Source organism: Podarcis filfolensis (assembly GCF_964270895.1).
Source record: "Podarcis filfolensis genome assembly, chromosome: 2".
Lineage (NCBI taxonomy): Eukaryota > Metazoa > Chordata > Lepidosauria > Squamata > Lacertidae > Podarcis > Podarcis filfolensis.
In genome coordinates this window covers 5,125,688-5,145,675 of record NC_139605.1, presented here as the reverse complement: position 1 = coordinate 5,145,675, position 19,988 = coordinate 5,125,688, and the positions used below count along the sequence as shown (strand labels likewise).

General features: G+C 45.3%; 2 protein-coding genes and 2 long non-coding RNA genes across 9 annotated transcripts in view; 2 read left to right on the top strand and 2 right to left on the bottom strand.

The window, feature by feature from the left end:
• LOC310757403 overlaps window positions 1-19,988 on the top strand; it is a 103,897-nt gene that overhangs the window by 1,121 nt on the left and 82,788 nt on the right. The window lies entirely within an intron of this gene.
• The window catches only part of LOC310756634 (uncharacterized protein), an 820,367-nt gene that overhangs the window by 765,219 nt on the left and 35,160 nt on the right, over window positions 1-19,988 (bottom strand). The gene's annotated exons all lie outside the window — the stretch shown is intronic.
• Window positions 171-19,666, bottom strand: LOC310756665 (uncharacterized protein). 4 transcript variants are annotated; one of them, XM_083601183.1, is made up of 6 exons: window positions 19,360-19,666; window positions 17,286-17,709; window positions 17,049-17,130; window positions 4,101-4,183; window positions 3,077-3,203; window positions 171-2,033 (listed from the first exon to the last, which is right to left on the bottom strand). In XM_083601183.1, the coding sequence occupies exons 1-6, from the start codon at window positions 19,506-19,508 to the stop codon at window positions 892-894; spliced, it is 2,007 nt and encodes a 668-aa protein (XP_083457309.1). In that variant the 5' UTR covers window positions 19,509-19,666; the 3' UTR covers window positions 171-891. The 4 variants fall into 4 exon arrangements, with proteins under 4 accessions (XP_083457309.1, XP_083457310.1, XP_083457312.1 ...); XM_083601184.1 differs by lacking the exons at window positions 17,049-17,130; window positions 17,286-17,709; window positions 19,360-19,666 and adding exons at window positions 4,529-4,610; window positions 4,805-5,313; window positions 7,856-8,748; XM_083601186.1 differs by lacking the exons at window positions 17,049-17,130; window positions 17,286-17,709; window positions 19,360-19,666 and adding exons at window positions 4,529-4,604; window positions 4,805-5,313; window positions 7,856-8,005.
• LOC310757363 lies at window positions 11,971-13,725 on the top strand. Its single transcript, XR_014545105.1, has 2 exons — window positions 11,971-13,316; window positions 13,561-13,725. It is a non-coding gene; the product is annotated as an uncharacterized lncRNA (long non-coding RNA).

The following is a 19,988-nucleotide window of genomic DNA, read 5'->3' as shown; positions in this document are numbered from 1 at the left end:
CAAAAGGGATTAATAGATTAGCAGCAGTTCACTGGTCTGGCTCGCTAACTGGATTGCCTCTCATACCCAGCTGAAATTCCTTTTCTGTTTCTCATGTGTGTGTGGAAAAAAGATCTGGGGAAATGGTGAATGTAACACTCCTTCAAGAAAGCAAAATTAAAGGGAAAAACTGTTTCCACTGATGAAGAACTTTGTTGAGGCCATGTTTCTGTACTACTACAATACTGGTACAAAATTAAAATACCAATACAATACAGTAACACAGAATACAATCAATGCACTAATCACATTTGCCAGAATATAAAGCACTTCTCAGTATAACACACACCCCAGCTTCAAAAAGTTGAACTGCAGAAAAACAATAATTGATAATATTAAACATGCTGGGAAATCTTCTAGGACGTTTTCTTGCAGTTCCACTGCAATTTGATCCTTGTGACCTAAAAACACTGCTTTATAGTTCCTTATTAGGTTCAATGACTGCAGTTTTTGAGTAGCCATGTTATGAAGATTCAAGCCTCCATTAACTCATAGTGTACATAACAGTAAATATAAACAGAATATGTTTTACAACATATACTTGTGTCACAATAGATACATCCACATTCAGTAATAACTGAGAGGGAGGGCACACAGTGGCCAATCTGGAGAAAATAGAAACATGACTTGGGAACATTTTGGGTGATTTGTTTCAACACTTACATAATTTGTGAACATGTTGTCCCTGATGTTGCCTTTCATTTAAGTGCTTAATAAACACAAATGTCTATTGTGTCTAATCCCCCTCCCCTATTTTTTAAACAGCATATTGTCAGCTTTCCAATTGTACAAAACTTTTTCCAACAACAGTCTGCATCCAACTGCATATTAAAAACTTGATGACAAGTACTTTTATGATTCCTCTTGTACATGGATTCTTTGATGGGAAATGAGGCTTTTCTTGCAGCTTAAGCCTTTTCCACATTCTAAGCATTTATATGGTTTCTCCCCAGTATGAATCCTTTGATGGGAAGTAAGATTTGACTTCTGATGGAAGCTCTTCCCACATTCCAAGCACTTATATGGTTTCTCCCCTGTGTGAATTCTTTGATGGGAAGTGAGTTTGGAGCTTTGACTGAAGCTCTTTCCACATTCCAAGCATTTATATGGTTTCTCTCCTGTGTGACTTCTCTGATGTATAATAAAGCTTAAGCTATTGCAGAAGCTCTTTCCACATTCCAAGCATTTATATGGTTTCTCTCCTGTGTGGCTTCTCTGATGTATAGTAAGGCCAATACTGTGACGGAAACTCTTTCCACATTCCAGGCAGTGATATGGTTTGTCCCCACTGTGAATTCTTTGATGGGAAGTGAGATTTTTCTTCTGGCGGAATGTGTTTCCACATTCCAAGCATTGATAGGGTTTCTCCCCACTGTGGATTTTTTGATGAGAATGGAAGTTTGTGCTTTTGTTGAAGCTCTTTCCACATTCTAGACACTGATATGGTTTCTCCCCTGTATGAATTCTTAAATGGGAAGTGAGCTGGGAGTTCTGAATAAAGCTCTTTCCACATTCCGAACATTTATATGGTTTCTCCCCGGTGTGAATTCTTTGATGGGAAGTGATATCGCTCTTCCGAACAAAGCACTTTCCACACTCCAAACACTGAAATGGTTTCTCCCCACTGTGAATAACACGGTGACGATAGAAGTTTGTGCTTCTGTTAAAGCTCTTTCCACACTCCAAACACTGAAATGGTTTCTCCCCACTGTGAATTCTTCTGTGACGATGGAAGTTTGTGCTTGTATAAAACTTTTTTCCACATTCCAAGCATTGATGTGGTTTCTCCCCTGCATGAATTCTTTGATGAGAGGTGAGGCTTTTCTTCCAAGTGAAACTCCTTCCACATTCCAAACACTTATATGGTTTCTCCCCTCTGTGAAGATGGAGACTCTGGCCAAAGCTCCCTCCACTTTCTAGATATTTACATGGCTTCTCCACTGGGAGGAGTTTGTTGTGGTCTTCCTTATTCTTCATTTCCAGTTCATCACCTTCTGCAAAGAAGACAGACACTCATTAGAGCCTTAGGAGGAAATGGAGACCCAAATTACTGAACAATGCTAATAAACATTTGTGATAAAGAACTGAAGGGACTTAGATGAGAGGCAGATCTTACTGCCTCTGTTGCTGACATCTGCTGTTCTACAGAATGTTGGATTTGGACCCGGGTTTTGTTTCCATCAGGGACGTGGGTGGCACAGTGTCGCTTGTGCTTGCCGATCAAATGGTTGGCGGTTCGAATCTCCGCAACGGGGTGAGCTCCTGTTGTTCAGTCCCAGCTCCTGCCAACCTAGCAGTTTAACCCTCGACCTTTAAACGAGATGAGCGCCAAAACCCCAGAGTTGTCAGCGACTGGACTTAATTGACAGGGGTCCCTTTACCTTTTTGTTTCCATCTCAGGGATGGAGCTCATTTGATGGGCTGAATTACACTCTCTCTCTTTCCCTCTCTCAGCTTAGCCTGGGTCACAAGGTTGTTGTGCAGGTATATGGAACAAAAGCACATGCATAATGATACAAACATCATAGAATAAAAAATAAAAAGGATAGCCCCCATAATTCACTGGCAGAGGATGTAATTTGCATGGAGAACCTCTGGTCTATGGTTGCCCATGGAGGCCATGAACTCCCAAGCCGATCCTGAAGAATTCTTAGCATGGATACTGAAGTTACCCAAATCCACAGTTCTGGAATCCTCCAGCATCACACCCGAAACAACCTCAGTCAGCTTGGTTGGGGAGGCTGAAGAGCAACGACATCTCTAGCCTATCTCTTTGACCCAGCATTAGATGAAGGGCCTCCAGTCCAGTCCCACACAGCAAGAGAGAGGGATTTGGTAGTAAATGAACTCCTGTGAACTACGGAAACATCTCCTCCCTGTCCCTCCAAGTCTGGGCTGATAATCCCACCAAGTATTTGGGTGGGCAAAGCTGAATCAAAAGTGGCCCAGCCAACTCCGCCACTCAGGTCTCAATAATGTACCCCAGTTCAAGCTTCTGGTTTTCAAAATAGATATTACACCCCAATAGGAGCCTTACTGAGAGAGGTCATGATCCCACAGTTCTCCTCCATGACCTTGTTATGCAGAGCTCTCTGGTTGGAATCTAGCAGCGCCCACTCTTCGTCTGTGAAATACACAGCTACATCTTCAAAGGTCATGGGACCCTGCAAAGAAAAAGAAACATTTCTTCCTCCTCAAAGATAGCATACCAATTGTTGTGTTGTTTTGTGGATAAAATTTTATGTATGTCTATGTTTTAGGAGAAGATATAACCCGTGACTGCCATGGCACCTCAAATCAGGGCTAGATTAACTATTAAGCAAAATAAGCACGTCCCTACAGCATCAAAGAAAGGGGGGAAATTTTCCATTGCCACATTTACCATGATTTTTGCAATTAGAAGAAGTAGGGAATACACCCCCCAAATATAAATAAAGTGGAAGCATACAAAAATAAACATTAGTTTCCATCTTACTGTAGGTTTTGATTCATTTCAAAAAATAAGAAATTATTTTATGGTTTACTATTGTTTATATTTTGATTTAGCTATATATGGGGGGGACGACCAAAATCTTTTAAGGGCTTAGAGCTTCTAAAGCTGCAAAGTTTTTGGGAAGCCAAATGTCCGACGTGGCTTCCTCTTGAGTGCAGGAAGCTCCTGCAGCCAAACGGAAGCTGTGCCTTGGTTTTCGAACGGTTTTGGGAGTCGAAAGTACTTCCGGAACAGATTCAGTTTGTGAACCAAGGTACCACTGTAGAAGCTTGGTGGTTCAAGCCTACCCAGGGATGGCTGAGGGCAGGATTCCTGCATAGCAGAAGGTTGGACTAGATGTCCCTTGGGGTCCCTTCCAACTCTACAATTCTATGATTACTAATTTATTATTCCTCTCATCCATTGGTTTGTTTTGTCATTATTCTGCATAATCATTATTCTCTGCATTAACCTTCCTTGAGTGGCCTTTCAAGCTTTCTTGAGGGCATACTTTTTTTTAAATGAAGAGATGGAGAGATTTGGGGAACTGAGCAGAGGAGTCTCTTTCCCCACTGACCTGTCCCCTTACCTGATCCAGCGTCAAAGAAGCTGCTTCCCTTCCACCATGAAAATGAAGTGGTTGTTGAGGTTTTACTGGCATTGTTTGGTCACCTGGGAGAAACAATAGGTAAGTGGGAAGCTGGTAGCACAACACAGAGATTCAGCCATGTATGTCTAACTATACTTGGGCCTTAGGAAAAATCCTACCTGCTAAGTGTTTCTACCCATTTTATATTTCAGTTGCGTGAAAAAGCATCTCTCGCCCTTTGGGCTCCTGGCTGTAAAACAGAGTGCAGGTCCCCATGTATAAACTAGAGGAATGTTGTAAGTAATCAGATTTTTGAGCTGTGGGAAAGGCTGGAGACAAGTGTCTTCTCTCAAATGATCAAGGAGCCCAGATAATTATTTCACAAAGGAGAGAGGGACACCAGATGGAGATACAACAGTGATCCTTACCCGGTGGCCTCTGTCTTGTATTCAGTGCAGACCTCTCTGCCTCAGGAAGACCCACACTTACTTCTCTAAACAAATCCTTTACCTGAAACAGCAACAAGTATTGAAGACAACAAATGGGCAGAAGGATTAGAAAAAGAGTGGCAGAGGCAAAAATAAAATAAAATACTGGCATTGGCTATCCTTCCTTGGATGCCTTCCTGGAAAAGTTGGACAATTTTAAGATATGCTCAGGATATCCACCCTCACGTTGGTTCTATCTAGTTTAAATGCTCTCACCTGCTGCTCTTCCTGCTTTTTGTCCTCTGCCCGGCTCAGGAGGAAACCTTCAGCCAGGGCCACCGCCTGGGAACTGGTCTCCGCTCCACACTCCTTCACCCAGCTCTCCATCTCTGGTGGAAGAACAGCCAGGAACTGCTCCAGGATGACCAAGTCAAGCATTTGACTTTTCGTGTGCCGCTCTGGCTTGAGCCACTGATGGCAAAAACGGTGGAGTTGGCTGCAAACCTCTCGAGGTCCCACAGTCTCCTGGTAGCCGAAATGCCTGAAACGCTGGCACTGTACATCTGAGTTGAGCCTGTCCTCTTTACCCAGCATCTTCTGCACTGTTACTTCCCAGAATCCCCCACTGCTCCCAGTCTTGATGGGCTCATGTCCTCTTCGTGCTTCAGGGGCAACTGAGTCTTCCTTATCCATATTTATTTCACAGAAGCTTCTAACAGGTCTGGAGAAACTCCCTTTGGCTTCTGCCAATTTCTCTCTGTCCTAAATGGGAGCGCTACCAAGTCCTACAAAGCCAAGACATTGTTCGATTATAGAATTACTATGCTGTCACATTTCCCTGAGAACATAACAAAGTAAGGACATAAGAAGAGTCTGCTGGATCAGGCCAATGACCCATGCAATCCAGGACCCTGTTCTCAAAGTAGCTCACCAGAGGCCGGTGGGAAACCTGCAACCAGGATCTGAGTACAAGAGCCCACTCCCCTTCTGTTGTTTCCAGTATCTAGTATTCAGAAAGATTACTGACTTCAACTGTGGATTGCAATATCCTGTACTGTACATAGGGATGCGGGTGGCGTTGTGGTCTAAACCACTGAGCCTCTTGGGCTTGCCGAAGGTCGGCAGTTCGAATCCCAGCAACGGGGTGAGCTCCCGTCGCTCTGTCCCAGCTCCTGCGAACCTAGCAGTTTGAAAGCACACAAGTGCAAGTAGATAAATAGGTACTGCTGCGGCGGGAAGGTAAACGGCATTTCTGTGTGCTCTGGCTTCTGTCACGGTGTTCCGTTGCACCAGAAGCGGTTTAGTCATGCTGGCCACATGACCCAGAAATAATAATTTATAATAATTTATAATATTTAATATTTATACCCCGCCCAAGCTGTCTCTGGACAAATGCTGGCTCCCTCGGCCTGAAAGCGAGATGAGCACTGCAACCCCATAGTCGCCTTTGACTGGGCTTAACCATCCAGGTCCTTTACTTTTACCTTTTACCTACTGTACATGTCTGGAGCTATGCATGTCCTCCTTCACATAATAATAATAATAATAATAATAATAATAATAATAATAATAATTTATTTATACCCCGCCCATCTGGCTGGGCCTCCCCAGCCACTCTGGGCGGCTTCCATAAAAACCAAAAATACAATAAAATATCACACGTTAAAAACTTCCCTGAACAGGGCTGCCTTAAGATGTCTTCTGAATGTCAGGAAGTTGTTTATCGCTTTGACATCTGCTGGAAGGGCGTTCCACAGGGCGGGCGCCACTACCGAGAAGGCCCTCTGCCTGGTTCCCTGTAGCTTTGCTTCTCGCAATGAGGGAACCGCCAGAAGGCCCTCGGCGCTGGACCTCAGCATCCGGGCAGAATGATGGGGGTGGAGACGCTCCTTCAGGTATACTGGACCGAGGCCATTTAGGGCTTTAAAGGTCAGCACCAACACTTTGAATTGTGCTCGGAAACGTACTGGGAGCCAATGTAGGTCTTTCAAGACCGGTGTTATATGGTCTCGGCGGCCGCCCCCAGTCACCAGTCTAGCTGCCGCATTCTGGATTAGTTGTAGTTTCCGAGTCACCTTCAAAGGTAGCCCCACGTAGAGTGCATTGCAGTAGTCCAAGCGGGAGATAACCAGAGCATGCACCACTCTGGCGAGACAGTCCGCAGGCAGATAGGGTCTCAGCCTACGTACCAGATGGAGCTGGTAAACAGCTGCCCTGGACACAGATTTGACCTGTGCCTCCATGGACAGCTGTGAGTCCAAAATGACTCCCAGGCTGCGCACCTGATCCTTCAGGGGCACAGTTACCCCATTCAGGACCAGGGAATCCTCCACACCTGCCCGCCTCCTGTCCCCCAAAAACAAACTCATAAGCCGGAAAAAACACACCGCATCTTTATCAGGCTGTCTTCCACCATTATATCCATGGATCTTTAACTAGGCCTGGTTTTCATCTATGGCTTTTAAAGTCATTTTTCACCCTCAATATGCTTTTTGCCTGCCCCTGCTTCTCCCCCAGCAGGTGTGATTCATGGGGCGGCAGATAAAGTGATGCCACCCCATCAATGTGCAAACAAATTTGGAATGTGCCATTTATCTGCTTTGTTTTAGTTTCCATTGTGATGGGTTTCCAGATGATGGGGGTCTAGAGGAATTTTTCCAGGGAGGGGCAAAGCAGAAAGCCAAAAGGTGGGAGAAGGCTAGTTTCTGAAGCGGGGGGGGGGGGGGGAGAAGTTAAAATTATACATTTTGCCTCATATTTCTACATGTGCTAGGAATTAACTCTCCTTTAAAATAAAATTACAATGGAAACTGGGAATCTGTGGATTATTATTCACGGTGCGGGGGCACCTGTGTGAAATACAGCCTCCCTTACACACCCTTTCTACCATGCAAGAAATTGGCTTAGATTTCTTCAGTTAAAATACTGCCAGTAGTTTTCGGGGTGGGGTGCTTTGTATTCAGTCTGAAAAGGTCCCCCTCTACATTCGTGGGGTTTGCATTTCTGAATGGGCACATGCATGTCAGTCATGAGCTTTAGTAAGCATGTGGGGATGTGGGAGGAGGTGTTAATTCTAACCAAATTAAAATGGAAAACCGGCACCTAAAAATATCAAAAGGGGGAGCATGGGGCGGGGGTGGGTGGGCATTAATTGTATTTCGATTGCAGTTGAAGACACCTACCATGGAGATCAACTCAGCGTCGCAGACCCACCTAAAATGCTCTCCCACCCACAACGCATCAAAAGGGGGCTCCTGATCCCCACTGGAACAGCTGATAAACTGCGGCCCTGGTACCGCCCCCCCTTTCAGGGGTGACAAAACTCACCAGATTTCAGGAAGAGCCAGGGTTGCATCAATTGGGGAAACAAAGGCCACTTTCACAGACCCACGCCCCTTCAAATGAGAATCGAGGCAGGAAGTGACTTTGGAAGGAGGTGCTTTTTGCTCTGGAGGACCTCGCCCACTTCTTCTCTCCCCCCAAATTCCTTTCCTCTCTGGGAATCTAGTTCAGTTAATTTTAACCCTAAGGAGGATAAACAGCTGGACCACCTCTGGTTGTCTGCATCTCTCTCAAACAGGAGCCAAAGAGGAAAAGAGCACCGTGCACACACTGCACAGATGGGTATTTTTAACATCTCAGGGACACTTCAGGTTCAAAAACGAAACGGCTATAAGAAGTGGTTCGGTGAATGGGAGGACGTTTCCCCACTGCGATCACAAAATTGAAATTCTCCCCTGCCTGCAGGCCTTGCAGCTTTGGGGGGCGGGTGGATTTGATTTATTATACAATACTTTGTTGCGGAGTTGTGGCTTCTAACTAACATGGAGAAAACACCTGGCTAGTCAGCCCGGAGAGATTCAGACGAGACCACCCACTCTTGACATAACTGCCCCAGCAGACCCGCAAAATTAGCTTTCCCCACAAGGCTGGAAGGTTTCTAATATGTTTGATGGGGGAAAGCTAAGTTTTTTTGGGCGGGGTGGGGGCTTGGGAGAGAAGAACTGCGGTAAATTATCCAAATGATAGTTTCTAGGGGTCCCCCCGAACCTCCATAGCAGATTTTAGGAGGGTGCCCAGACAAAGTTCTGTTGCACAATGGGGCAAGTTTGGTAATTGCATTCCCTAGAATTTTTTTTTTTTTAAGGAAAATGGAAATAGATAATGCAGCTTAATCTACTGAAAGCTCTCTCTCTCTCTATATATATTATAATGTAATAAATGCATGTGTCTATAGAGGTTCCATGTCCAAGGTTGCTAAGTAACGGTGACACACCCTCCGTTGTGACATAACATCCTGCCAGAGAGATCTTTGTCTAGAGCCGAGGCTTCAGAACTTTTCATGTTAGTGACACACGTTTTAGACATACATCATTTCGTGAAACAGTAATTTTGGGGTTGTTGTTTTTATTCTGATTATATATGTTGTGATATTTTCTGTGAACCACCCTGAGACCTTCAGATATAGGGCGGTATATAAACTCAATTAATAATAATAATAATAATTCAGTTTTACTAGCAAACCAGAGGTTAAACTAACCCCTTTCCAAAGCCAGGAGGAGGACACACCCACAAACTGCCGCTGACACACCAATGTGTCATGAAAGCTCTGGGCTACAGCAAGCCTTTCCAGGGTTTAGGGAGGGGAATAATTTTTTCCCACAGGTCTGGAAATTTATTTGCTCCCAAATGTCAATCAACATTTGATGATCTCCTTCTACCGGTCAACTATAGAAAGTGTCCTTTCATACTGCATCACGGTGTGGTACGCTGGTTTGACATCAACTGATAGGAAGTGCCTACAGAGGGTGGTGAATACAGCACGAGATATTATGGGCTGTCCCGTGAATCCGCTGGATGAAATAGCAGAAGAACGTTGCCTTAGGAGAGTGAGGAAAATTCTCAGGGATGAGTCACACCCTGGCCGGCACTTTCTTGATCTCCTGCCCTCAGGCAGAAGATGTAGAAGCATGATTAGTCGCACCAACAGGGTAAAGAACAGCTTCTATCCCTGGGCTGTTAGGCTATTGAATGAAAAGAGAACAACAGGGCAACTGACTTTCGGGTTTGGTGGGTGTGCGTCAGTAAATGAGGGGAATTAAGACTAAGAGAACTGAGTGGGGGGTGCTTGTGTAATCTCACTGTATACAAGTTGTACAAGTGACAAGAAAGTATTTCAATTTCAATTGTTTGCCTCCGGTGTGGCACCCTTAAGAAGACTTAACCAACTCAAGTGACAACCTTGCATGTATTTAATAGGTGGTACCCTCATGGACTTCAGCAGATGTTGTGCCGTTAGCCATTGTGACTGACTTGTACGGGTTTCTCTATTAAAAGATATTAAAACACATAAGGGAGGGGGAGGGGAGGGAGAGAGGGATGGAATGTTGGGGTGTGTTCTGTGCTGATTGGCTGAGGTTGAAGTGTGACAGTTAGAACAGGTGTGTGGGTGGGCGAGAAAAAGACAGTTGGGTTTTGGAGGGAAAAGGGAAAAGGTGGCTGGTTTGAGTGGCGAGTAGGCAAGATTGGATAGGAATAGGATTCGGAATAAGACTTATAAGCACACGTTATGAAACGCAAACAGTGTTATTGATAACAAACCACACAAGAACGTGTTATAACCAGCTTTTACTATAATAATAATTTGTTCCTATGTCCTCATGTCTGGCCAAGCTACCAAGACTGCGACAAAGTCAGTCACAGATATGGTGCCAGCAGAGTCCTTTACCTTACCTTTTACCACTTGTTAGGAGATTGCTTGAGGTTTTGGAAGCCCAGAGCCAGGAACCCTATAAGGTGACAGACATAAGGCAAACAGGGAACATGGCAGGAGGGAGGCTGAGAGAACTTTTATAAAGCAAAAGTGTTTAGTGGTTTGAGTTGAAGGACACTCTTGCTCCAAGTGTTGGGCTTGGGTAGGGGAGGGTATGATAAATGGCTGTTCTGGGATAGGCGCAGGCTAGACAGCCACTCTGAACCAAGCTAAGGCATTTCCCTGAGCCAATAAGGTTGCTTTCAAGGTAGCACTATAGAGAACGTTTCTTTTGTGCTAGGATTTCTCCTTGCGCAATGGAAGGGGTTGCTCCCACACACCCCTTATATTTACCCATTACATTTATTTATCACCTACGGTGGTGTACGAGGTTCTTCTTGGCAGTGGGCAGTGGGCGACAGCGGCCACAGAGGTGACGGGTGGAGGCTGGGCACCCACAGCAAATTTTTTGTGGGTGCCCGGACCCATAGCTGTCAAATTTCCCCCTTTTTTAAGGGAAATTCCCTTATTCCGAATAGGATTCCTCACAAGAAAAGGGAAAAGTTGACAGCTATGCCCAGGCCCCTGGAGATGGTGCCAATGCCTCCACATGCTATCCTCACAAGAACCCTGGGAGGTAGGTTTGGCTGAGAGACCATGACTGGCCCAAGATCATCCAGTGAACTTTGTGACTGAGTGAATTCTGGTCCCCTAGGTCATAGTCAAGCTCTCCAAGGATTCCACCACTCTGTTACGGGGCTCCCTCATCCCTTCAGAGCAGATCTGGGGATGGCATGGGTGCATGCAGGAGGAGGAGCACAAATATAATTGAATGCCACCCTAAGGTTTTATACAACTGTCATGTTTAAATGTCCACTGTTTTGTTGCAAATGAGGAAGAGGAAGAGAATGAGAACAAGTGGAAACCACACTTTTGTCCTAGCAGAGAAGCAACAGTGACAGCAGGGGCCTCTTCTGAACCAAAACAAGACACCTTTATTTATTGTATGTATTATTTTATTTTATATATTCATATACTGCTTTAAACTTAAGACAGTCCCTAGCTGGCTAACTATTATTATTATTATTATTTATTAAATTTCTATTACAAACCATGTAGCAATGAAACTGAGAAGCTACAATATAATACTATCCTGTTAAACAAAACTGCAATGTGGTAAAACCAGTGCTTTTTTCTGGGGTACACGGTACTGGCACCTTTCTTTTTTCCAAATGCTAAAAAGTGTGGCACTTACTGTAACAACCTCATGGCACCTTTTCTCCTAAAAAAAAAGAGAGCACTGGATAAAACAGTACAATCTTTATAATAATAATAATAATAATTTATTATTTGTACCCCGCCCATCTGGCTGGGCTTCCCCAGCCACTCTGGGCGGCTTCCAAAAAATATTAAAATCCTCTAATACATCAAACATTAAAAGCTTCCCTAAATAGGGCTGCCTTCAGATGTCTTCTAAAAGTCTGATAGTTGTTGTTCTCTTTGACATCTGGTGGGAGGGCGTTCCACAGGGAGGGCGCCACTACCGAGAAGGCCCTCTGCCTGGTTCCCTGTAACTTGGCTTCTTGCAGTGAGGGAACCGCCAGAAGGCCCTCGGTGCTGGATCTCAGTGTCCGGGCAGAACGATGGGGGTGGAGACGCTCCTTTAGGTATACTGGGCCAAGGCCGAGCTTTAAAAACAAAACCATTGCAAACTTTAAAAACAAACACTTGGAAACATATTTAGAGTCAAGGAATATTTTAGAGTCTTCAGCCTTCCAAATCAGCCCCCTGATTCACAAAGTACTACAGGTCACACCTAAATTCTACCTTACATCTACAAAGATTATATAGCACCTACTGTTCATTCAATGACACTCTGTTCACACACCGCTCACACATCCACACATACCCACAGACGTACCATCCAAACACTCCAATATCTCACACTTGATCTGTAACTAATGTCATCAGCCACTCCTTCCTCTGAACAAAAGGATAGTGGAAAAACATCAAAGAGGCAATGAAAACATTCATTGACAATACACGTAGGTCCTGCTATTCAAACGCTTGTTATATGAAAATTCACTTATCCAAACATGATGGATTAGTACCTAAACCTCACTATACACACCACAGATTCAGATATCGTAACAGCCAGACCTGTGTGTAGTACTGTGTAAACCAATAAGTTTACAATAAGCCTTACTTTTTATGTGTTGATGGTCCCCAGCAGCTGTTTCACCAGAAACCATGGTGGGAGTAGGGGAGGAAGGGGGAGAGAGCAGATAAATAAAAGGGTCTTTTCCCCTTCCTTGTTTGCCTTCAGCAAGGTTTCAGAGTTTTCCTGGGTTTTTCCGTCATTTGGGGGTCAAAATTATGTGGCTGAGAACACATTAGAAATTTCCCCATAGGAATAAATGAAATTGTTGACTTGTTCTGAGAATGCTCACCTAACAAACAATTTCCTAAGAATGCACTGTGTTTAAATAGCAGGTTTCTATCTCTCACCAAAGAATTGGTGGAATGGTAAAAGGTAAGGTAAAGGTAAAGGACAGTTAATTCCAGTCGAATTTGACTATGGGGTGCGGCGCTCATCTCAGTTTTCAGGATGAGGGAGCCAGCGTTTGTCCACAGACAGCTTTCTGGGTCATGTGGCCAGCATAACTAAACCACTTCTGAAGCAACGAAACACCACGATGGAAGCCAGGGCGCAAAGAAACGCTATTTACCTTCCTGGCGCAGCGGTACCAATTTATTTACTCATGCTGGTATGCTTTTGAACTGCTAGGTTGGCAGGAGCTGGGACAGGGCAACAGGAGCTCACCCCGTTGCGCCAATTCAAATGGCTGACCTTACGATTGATTGGCAAGCGCAAGACACTCAGTGGTTTAGACCACAGCGCCACCTGCATCCCGTGCGGGTGGAATGGTAAACACCTCCGCCTTGTACTACTTCCTCTCACCAGGTGCCCTCAGACAATTTAACCCACAAAAGAAAGTACTCCATACACAATCTTGAAGGAGAAGAAGAAGAGGAGTTTGGATTTGATATCCCGCTTTCTCACTACTCGAAGGAGTCTCAAAGTGGCTAACATTCTCCTTTCCCTTCCTCCCCCACAACAAACACTCTGTGAGGTGAGTGGGGCTGAGAGACTTCAGAGAAGTGTGACTGGCCCAAGGTCACCCAGCAGTTGCATGTGGAGGAGCGGGGAAGCGAACCCAGTTCCCCAGATTACGAGACTACCGCTCTTAACCACGACACCACACTGGCTCTCTCACAGTTTGCTTCAGCAATGCCGGTCTTGAAGTTTTCTGGCTCTGGAGGGCAACTGTCAACAATGAATGGTTCCACTCACTTCCTCTGCATTTCTGCCCCAACAAAACAACTCCCAGGGCCACCAGGAAGTAACTGGTGGCCTTCTCTCTGTTCCTCATCATTTGCCCCTTACCACTAGAACTGGAAAGCTTAAAGTGATTGTCTTATCAGTTTAGTATTTGTACGTGTAATGTTTAAGTGCCCACAGTAAGTTTGCAAGAGAGGAAGATGGAGAGAAAACCCGGACTTGGTTACACCAGAAGGCACAGCTTTTATGATTTCACCCCTGTGTGAATTTGTTGATGGGAAATGAGACTTCTCTTGCAGCGGAAGCTCTTTCCACATTCTAAGCATTGATACGGTTTCTCCCCACTGTGCATTGTTTGATGATGATGGAAGTATATGCTTCTCGTAAAGCTTTTGCCACATTCCAAGCACTGATACGGCTTTTCTCCACTGTGGATACTTTGATGACAACGGAAGCTTGTGCTTCTAGTAAAGCTCTTCCCACATTCCAAGCACTGATATGGTTTCTCCCCACTGTGAATTCTTTGATGGCGGCGCAAGTTTCTGCTTGCATTAAAGCTCTTCCCACATTCCAAGCACTGATGTGGTTTCTCCCCTGTATGGATTCTTTGATGGGAAGTGAGACTTTCCTTCCAGCTGAAGCTCTTCCCACATTCCAAGCATTCAAATGGCTTCTCTCCCGTATGAATTATTTGATGCGAAGTGAGACTTTTCTTCCACTTGAAGCCCTTCCCACATTCCAAACAGTGATATGGTTTCTCCCTGCTGGCAGTTCTTTCGTGGGAATTCTGACTCAGGATCTCTTCACACTCTAAATATTTAGATGGCTCCTCCGCTGTGTGGATTTTCTCATGGTTCGTTGTTTCCAATTTGTTACCTTCTGCAATGGAGATAGAATTTTTTAGAGCTTTAGGAGACAATGGAGACCTACATTACTGGAACATACCATAGAACCATAAGAGCTGGAAGGGACCCAAGGGTCATCTAGTCCAACCCCTGGAAAGCCGGTGAGAAAGAAAGAACTGAAGGGACTTAGATGGGAGGCAGATCTTATTGCACAGAGTTGCTAGCATTATCTGAGAGCTGGTGTGCTACACTGTTGGATGTGGTTGTTGTGAGAAAAAAGATGCCCGTTAACAGTAGCCTATAAAACAAAGCTAATCCAAATTTCAAAATATAAATAATTTTGGCAAACTCCCTCAGAAAATATTGGAGTGAGGTAACATGACCAGGTTTTAGGTGTTTTAAAACATCGACACTCCCTTGTCAGTAACATTTGAGATGTCTAGTTCCTCGGTATTTGGTAGCATTTACAAATACCCAGCAGCAAAGACACTTAGGAATGTGGAAGAAAATCCTGTGACCACTTATCCCTCAACCAGAGGATCAAAGTAAGGATGAGGGACATTGGAAACAAAACTAAAATTTCATATACAGTCCATGAGGGTTAAAGCTTAATGGTTACTCTAATTAGGCACAACACTTTTGTTTCAGTCAAATCCACTTTACAGAAATAATAATTTCACTCAAAACTTCCACTTTAAATCTGTTTCTAATTAAACTGATTCCTCCTGAAATAGCTATTTCTTCTACTTGGCCCTAGAATGGCTATTTGTTCTACTAAGCAAGTAAAACACTTCCAACCATCTTCTAGGATATTTTCCTTCTACTCAGGGAAATGATATGGGTTGCCATGCCTAGCAAAACCCCAAACACTCGGCTAATCTTTAGCCAAGACCTTTCTAAACCCAATCCAAGCCCTATCTGACAGTTAAATTGTCAGCTTCTATCTTTTAACTCTCCATTCCCTCCTGATTGGTTGACACACCACTCAGCCCAGATTGGTTTCTGGGTCTCTAAGGTCCATCCATCACAAAAAGCACAATCAAACAAAACACAATTTTCTTACTAAAACCAGTCTAACTTTGCTTGTTACATGTTACCTGTCTTCGATTTTAGAGCAAGTGCGCAGTTCCTTGAACATGGCTGGTTGTTAAAGAGAGCATATTTGGACTCCTGTCCTGATGTTTCCAGGAGGGGAAAAGCTTAAAATGTTATGGGAATTTGATACTAGCAAAAGCCCACCTCTTTTCTGAGATGGATACTTGTTTGGCACAATCATGAAATCTGCTCCATTTCTGATGTCAGTGGTCTCTTTCGCCAACCAGAAAATGACTGAGAGGCTACTTCCACTTCCGTAACAATTCCGAAATTTACATTTCAAAAGGCCTGGGAAGTTCAGACCCATTTGATCTCTGTTTAAAAAGACATAATTGGACAAAGTATATTCTGAGATGAAACAATAGATTGCTGTTCATTCAATGTTAAATGCGGGGGCATATAGAATCCAGATGCTATAGGTGGCACAGTTGAATTATATGATAATTTTGTTGATACATCACACATGTAACTATTTTCAAAGTTGATATTATGATTCAGTTGGGAGGCTTACTGAGAGAGGCCATGATCCCACAATTCTCCTCCATGACTTCGTTATGCAAAGCTCTCTGATCAGGATCCAACAGCGCCCACTCCTCGTCTGTGAAATACACAGCAACATCTTCAAAGGACACTGAATCCTAAAATAAAAAGAAAACATTTACCCCTCACAGACAGCATAAACATTAAATACTTCTACTCAGCACCCTCTGGAGACTTTGCCAAGGACAGATTTCAAAGCAGCCAAGTGGTAAGAGAGATTCATTCAGGCCACGGAAGGTGAGGAGGGGACAGAGGTGCCCTGGCTGCCCCCAGCCTCTCTCCCCACACTGATCTGCCCCACTACCTGATCTTGTGCCACAGAAGCTGCTTTCCCTCCGCTGTGAAGAGGAGATGGCTTAGGAGCTCTAGCCAGCATCACGCCGTCACCTGCAAGAGACAAAGTTGATGGGAAGTCAGTATGAAGAACTACAAAAAGGCTTATGTGTCAAGAGTTTATGAATACAGTGGTACCTCTGCATGCGAACGGGATCCATTCCGGAGCCCCGTTCGCATCCTGAAGTGAACGCAACACGCGTCCGCGTATGCGCGGGTCGCAATTCGCCGCTTCCGCTCATGACGTCATTTTGAGCTTCGGCGCATGTGGCGAAACCTGGAAGTAACGCGCTCCGTTACTTCCGGGTCGCCGCGGAGCGCAACCCGAAAATCCTTATCCCGAAGCTACTTCAACCCGAGGTATGACTATATGTGTTTAAACCCATTTAATATTATGTGAAAGCACTTCTTTTAATGTATCAGCTTTTGACCACAAGTCAAAGTGCAGGTCTCCATGGATAACTTAATGAAACATTGTAAATAAAGACATTTTTCATCTCTGGAAAAAGGCTGGAGAAGAGGGTCATTCACCCTAAAGATTAAGGGAGCCCACATATTTATTTCACATTAGAATTGGGGGACCATATTGAGATGGATCCCATCAACCCTTACCCGGTGGCCTCTGTCTGGTGTCTGATGGAGTCCTCTCCCACTCGGAGAAATCAACATCCATTTTTGCAAATAGATCTTTTCCCTGAAAGAGCAACAAAGATTCAAAAGACCAAATGGGAAGAAGAATAAAAAGAAGGAATGAGAGAGGAAGAAACCTTCAGGGTTACCGGATATCCTTGGATGCTTTCCTGAAAAGGGTTGACAATCATATGGAAGTACCAGGATAAACACTCTCACCTGCTGCCTTCTCTGCTTCTCCTCCTCTGCCTGGCTGAGGAGGTAACCTTCGGCCAGGGCCACAGCCTGACAGCTGGTCTCTGCTCCACACTCCCTCACCCAGCTCTCCATCTCCCGTGGAAGGACAGCCAGGAACTGCTCCAAGATCACTAGGTCCAGGATCTGAGTCTTAGTGTGTCGCTCTGGCATCAGCCATTTGTGGCAAAGATGGTGGAGTCTGCTGCAAACCTCTCGGGGTCCTTCGGCCTCTTGGTAGTGGAAATGCCTGAAATGCTGGTGCTCAACATGTGAACTAAGGGTGTCCTCCTCAGCCGGGATCTTCAGTCGGGTTCTGTCCCACGATCCTCTGCTGCTCCCTGCCTGGATGATACTGGGACAACTTCCTAAATCCTCATCCATCTTTGATAATTCTTTTATGGAAGAACTGAACAGAACCAAAAGAACCCCTTCGTCTTGTGCCAGTTTCTGTCTCCAAGAATAAGACAATCCTAAGTAGAAGTGCTACCAAGTCCTGAAAAGGCAAACCGTTGAATTATTGTTAAGCTATAGAATTATTACACTGCCAGGACGGGAAAATGTGGATGCGTCTGGCTAGCAACCAGATATATTCTGTATTGCTGTAATCTACCATGGGGCATTGTAGTGAGGGCAGGCAATAGAGCTAAATAATAATAGCAGCAGCAGCAGTCTGGTTGAATGTAAGAAGGTGCGGTATCTGTTCTACTGGTCTGTTCCCTACCACTCCTTCCCCTTGGGGCACCCTCCCTCTCTTTAACACTGTCATCCTTTGTTTCTGAAAGTTGCCAGCCACAGCTCTCCTCATCCCTAAGGCCTTGCATGCACAGGGTCCCAGGTTCAAGTCCTGGCGCCCAAGTATTTATTTATTTAGGCATTTGTACCCCACTCTTGGTGGGACGCGGGTGGCACTGTGGGTTAAACCACAGAGCCTAGGACTTGCCAATCAGAAGGTCGGCGGTTTGAATCCCCGCGATGGGGTGAGCTCCCATTGTTCGGTCCCTGTTCCTGCCAACCTAGCAGTTCGAAAGCACGTCAAAGTGCAAGTAGATAAATAGGTAACGCTCCAGCGGGAAGGTAAATGGTGTTTCCGTGTGCTGCTCTGGTTCACCAGAAGCGGCTTAGTCATGCTAGGCACATGACCGGAAGCTGTACACCGGCTCCCTCGGCCAATAAAGCGAGATGAGCGCCGCAACCCCAGAGCCGGTCACAACTGGACCAAATGGTCAGGGGTCCCTTTACCTTTACCCCACTCTTCAGCTAAAAAGGTTCCCGGAGTGACTTACAAGCAGTGAATTAAAACAACAGAGTCCCTGCCTGCCAGTTTACAATCTGGGGAAAAACAACCCATGACACACAATGGAAAAGTGACAGGGAGGGGAAATCCAACTCAGGCACCAATTCTTAAACAGCTGTTCTTATAATGATCAGCTTGCACAGTTCGGGGGCAGCAGGTGCCTATCCTATGTGGTTTAAAAACTCCATTGTCACCTGTCTCAAAAGCCTGACTTTGCACTCCAAACCCTTCTGAAGGAAGGAAGCTGATACTTGCCCACCGACTCACCCCAAAGCCCTTCACACTGATGGGTTTTGGGACTGCTCTGTGTGTCTATTTTAATTTCTCTTCCGAACAGCTGGATCTCTGCTGCTTTTGATCAGCAGTGCTTTCTTAGCAGATCTCAAAAAAGATTTCCCCCTCCCCCTCTTCTGAAGGGCTAGATGCCTGAATGGGTAAATGAGTGGAGGCTTGATAGCACTGCCTGATTAATTGCTGGTGTGTGTGTGTGTGTGTGTGTGTGTGTGTGTGTGTGTGTGTGAAAACTCTAATCAAAGTGCAATTGAAGAAATACTTCCATGCAGATCAGTTTTAACACCCCGCCCCTCACGCTCTGTTTCAAAAGGGGCCGTCTGGCTTTGGAGAGAGGACGAACCTCCACTCCCAAATTTGGGGGCGTCCCGTGGATGGGTCGGCTGCACAGACCCCTCTCTGCAACCGCCCCCCTGCAGCCCTGGGACTCCCCTGAACCCGAATGCACAGACTAGAGAGGGGTCGACTCACCGACAGGTTTCAGAAGGGCCCTTGGGAGAAATAGAGGGCTCCCTCCCTCCCTGCCCAAAGTGATAAATCCAGGCAGGCAGGGGCTTTGGGGGGAGACGCTCTTCCTCCGCAAGACTCCAGACCCTCCTCCTCCTCCCCGCCCTCCTCATTCCCTTCCTCTCTAGGAATCCAGATAAGCTCACTTTAACCCTTAGAAGCCCCAAGCCCCCAGAGCTGCTTAGTGGTAAAGCGCTGCCTTGGCATGCAAGAGAGTTCAATCTGTGTGGCCTTTAAACTTTAAAATATCAGGTGGCTAAGGACGGGGAAGATTTCAAGGTGGAGGCCAAGGGCACGCAGCTGGATCCTCTCTCTTGTGCGCCTCTAAAGGAGAAGCCAAGGAGGCATCATGACCCGAGCACGGGTTTGATCTGGGGCTGGGCACACTTCAGATACACTGAAAACACATTTTATCCCCACAAAAGAATTCTGGAAACTGTCATTTGTTAAGGGTGCTGGGAATTGTAGCTTGGCAAACTACAGTTCCCAGGATTTTTGCATTGGCAGAAATGACAGCTCAGTTAGAGCATGGCGCTGGTAACACCAAGGTTGCAGGTTCAGTCCCCGTATGGGAGATCTGCAGATTCCTGCAT

Bases quoted from the DNA above. Each gene is read 5' to 3' on its own strand.
- LOC310756665 (XM_083601183.1), bottom strand. From the start codon at position 19,508: ATGAGGAGGGCGGGGAGGAGGAGGAGGGTCTGGAGTCTTGCGGAGGAA. The intron at 17,710-19,359 runs GTGAGTCGACCC...GGTTCTGTTCAG, and splicing joins GGCCCTTCTGAAACCTGTCG to TTCTTCCATAAAAGAATTAT. The intron at 2,034-3,076 runs GTAAGGCTCCTA...TCTTCTTTGCAG, and splicing joins TGGGATCATGACCTCTCTCA to AAGGTGATGAACTGGAAATG.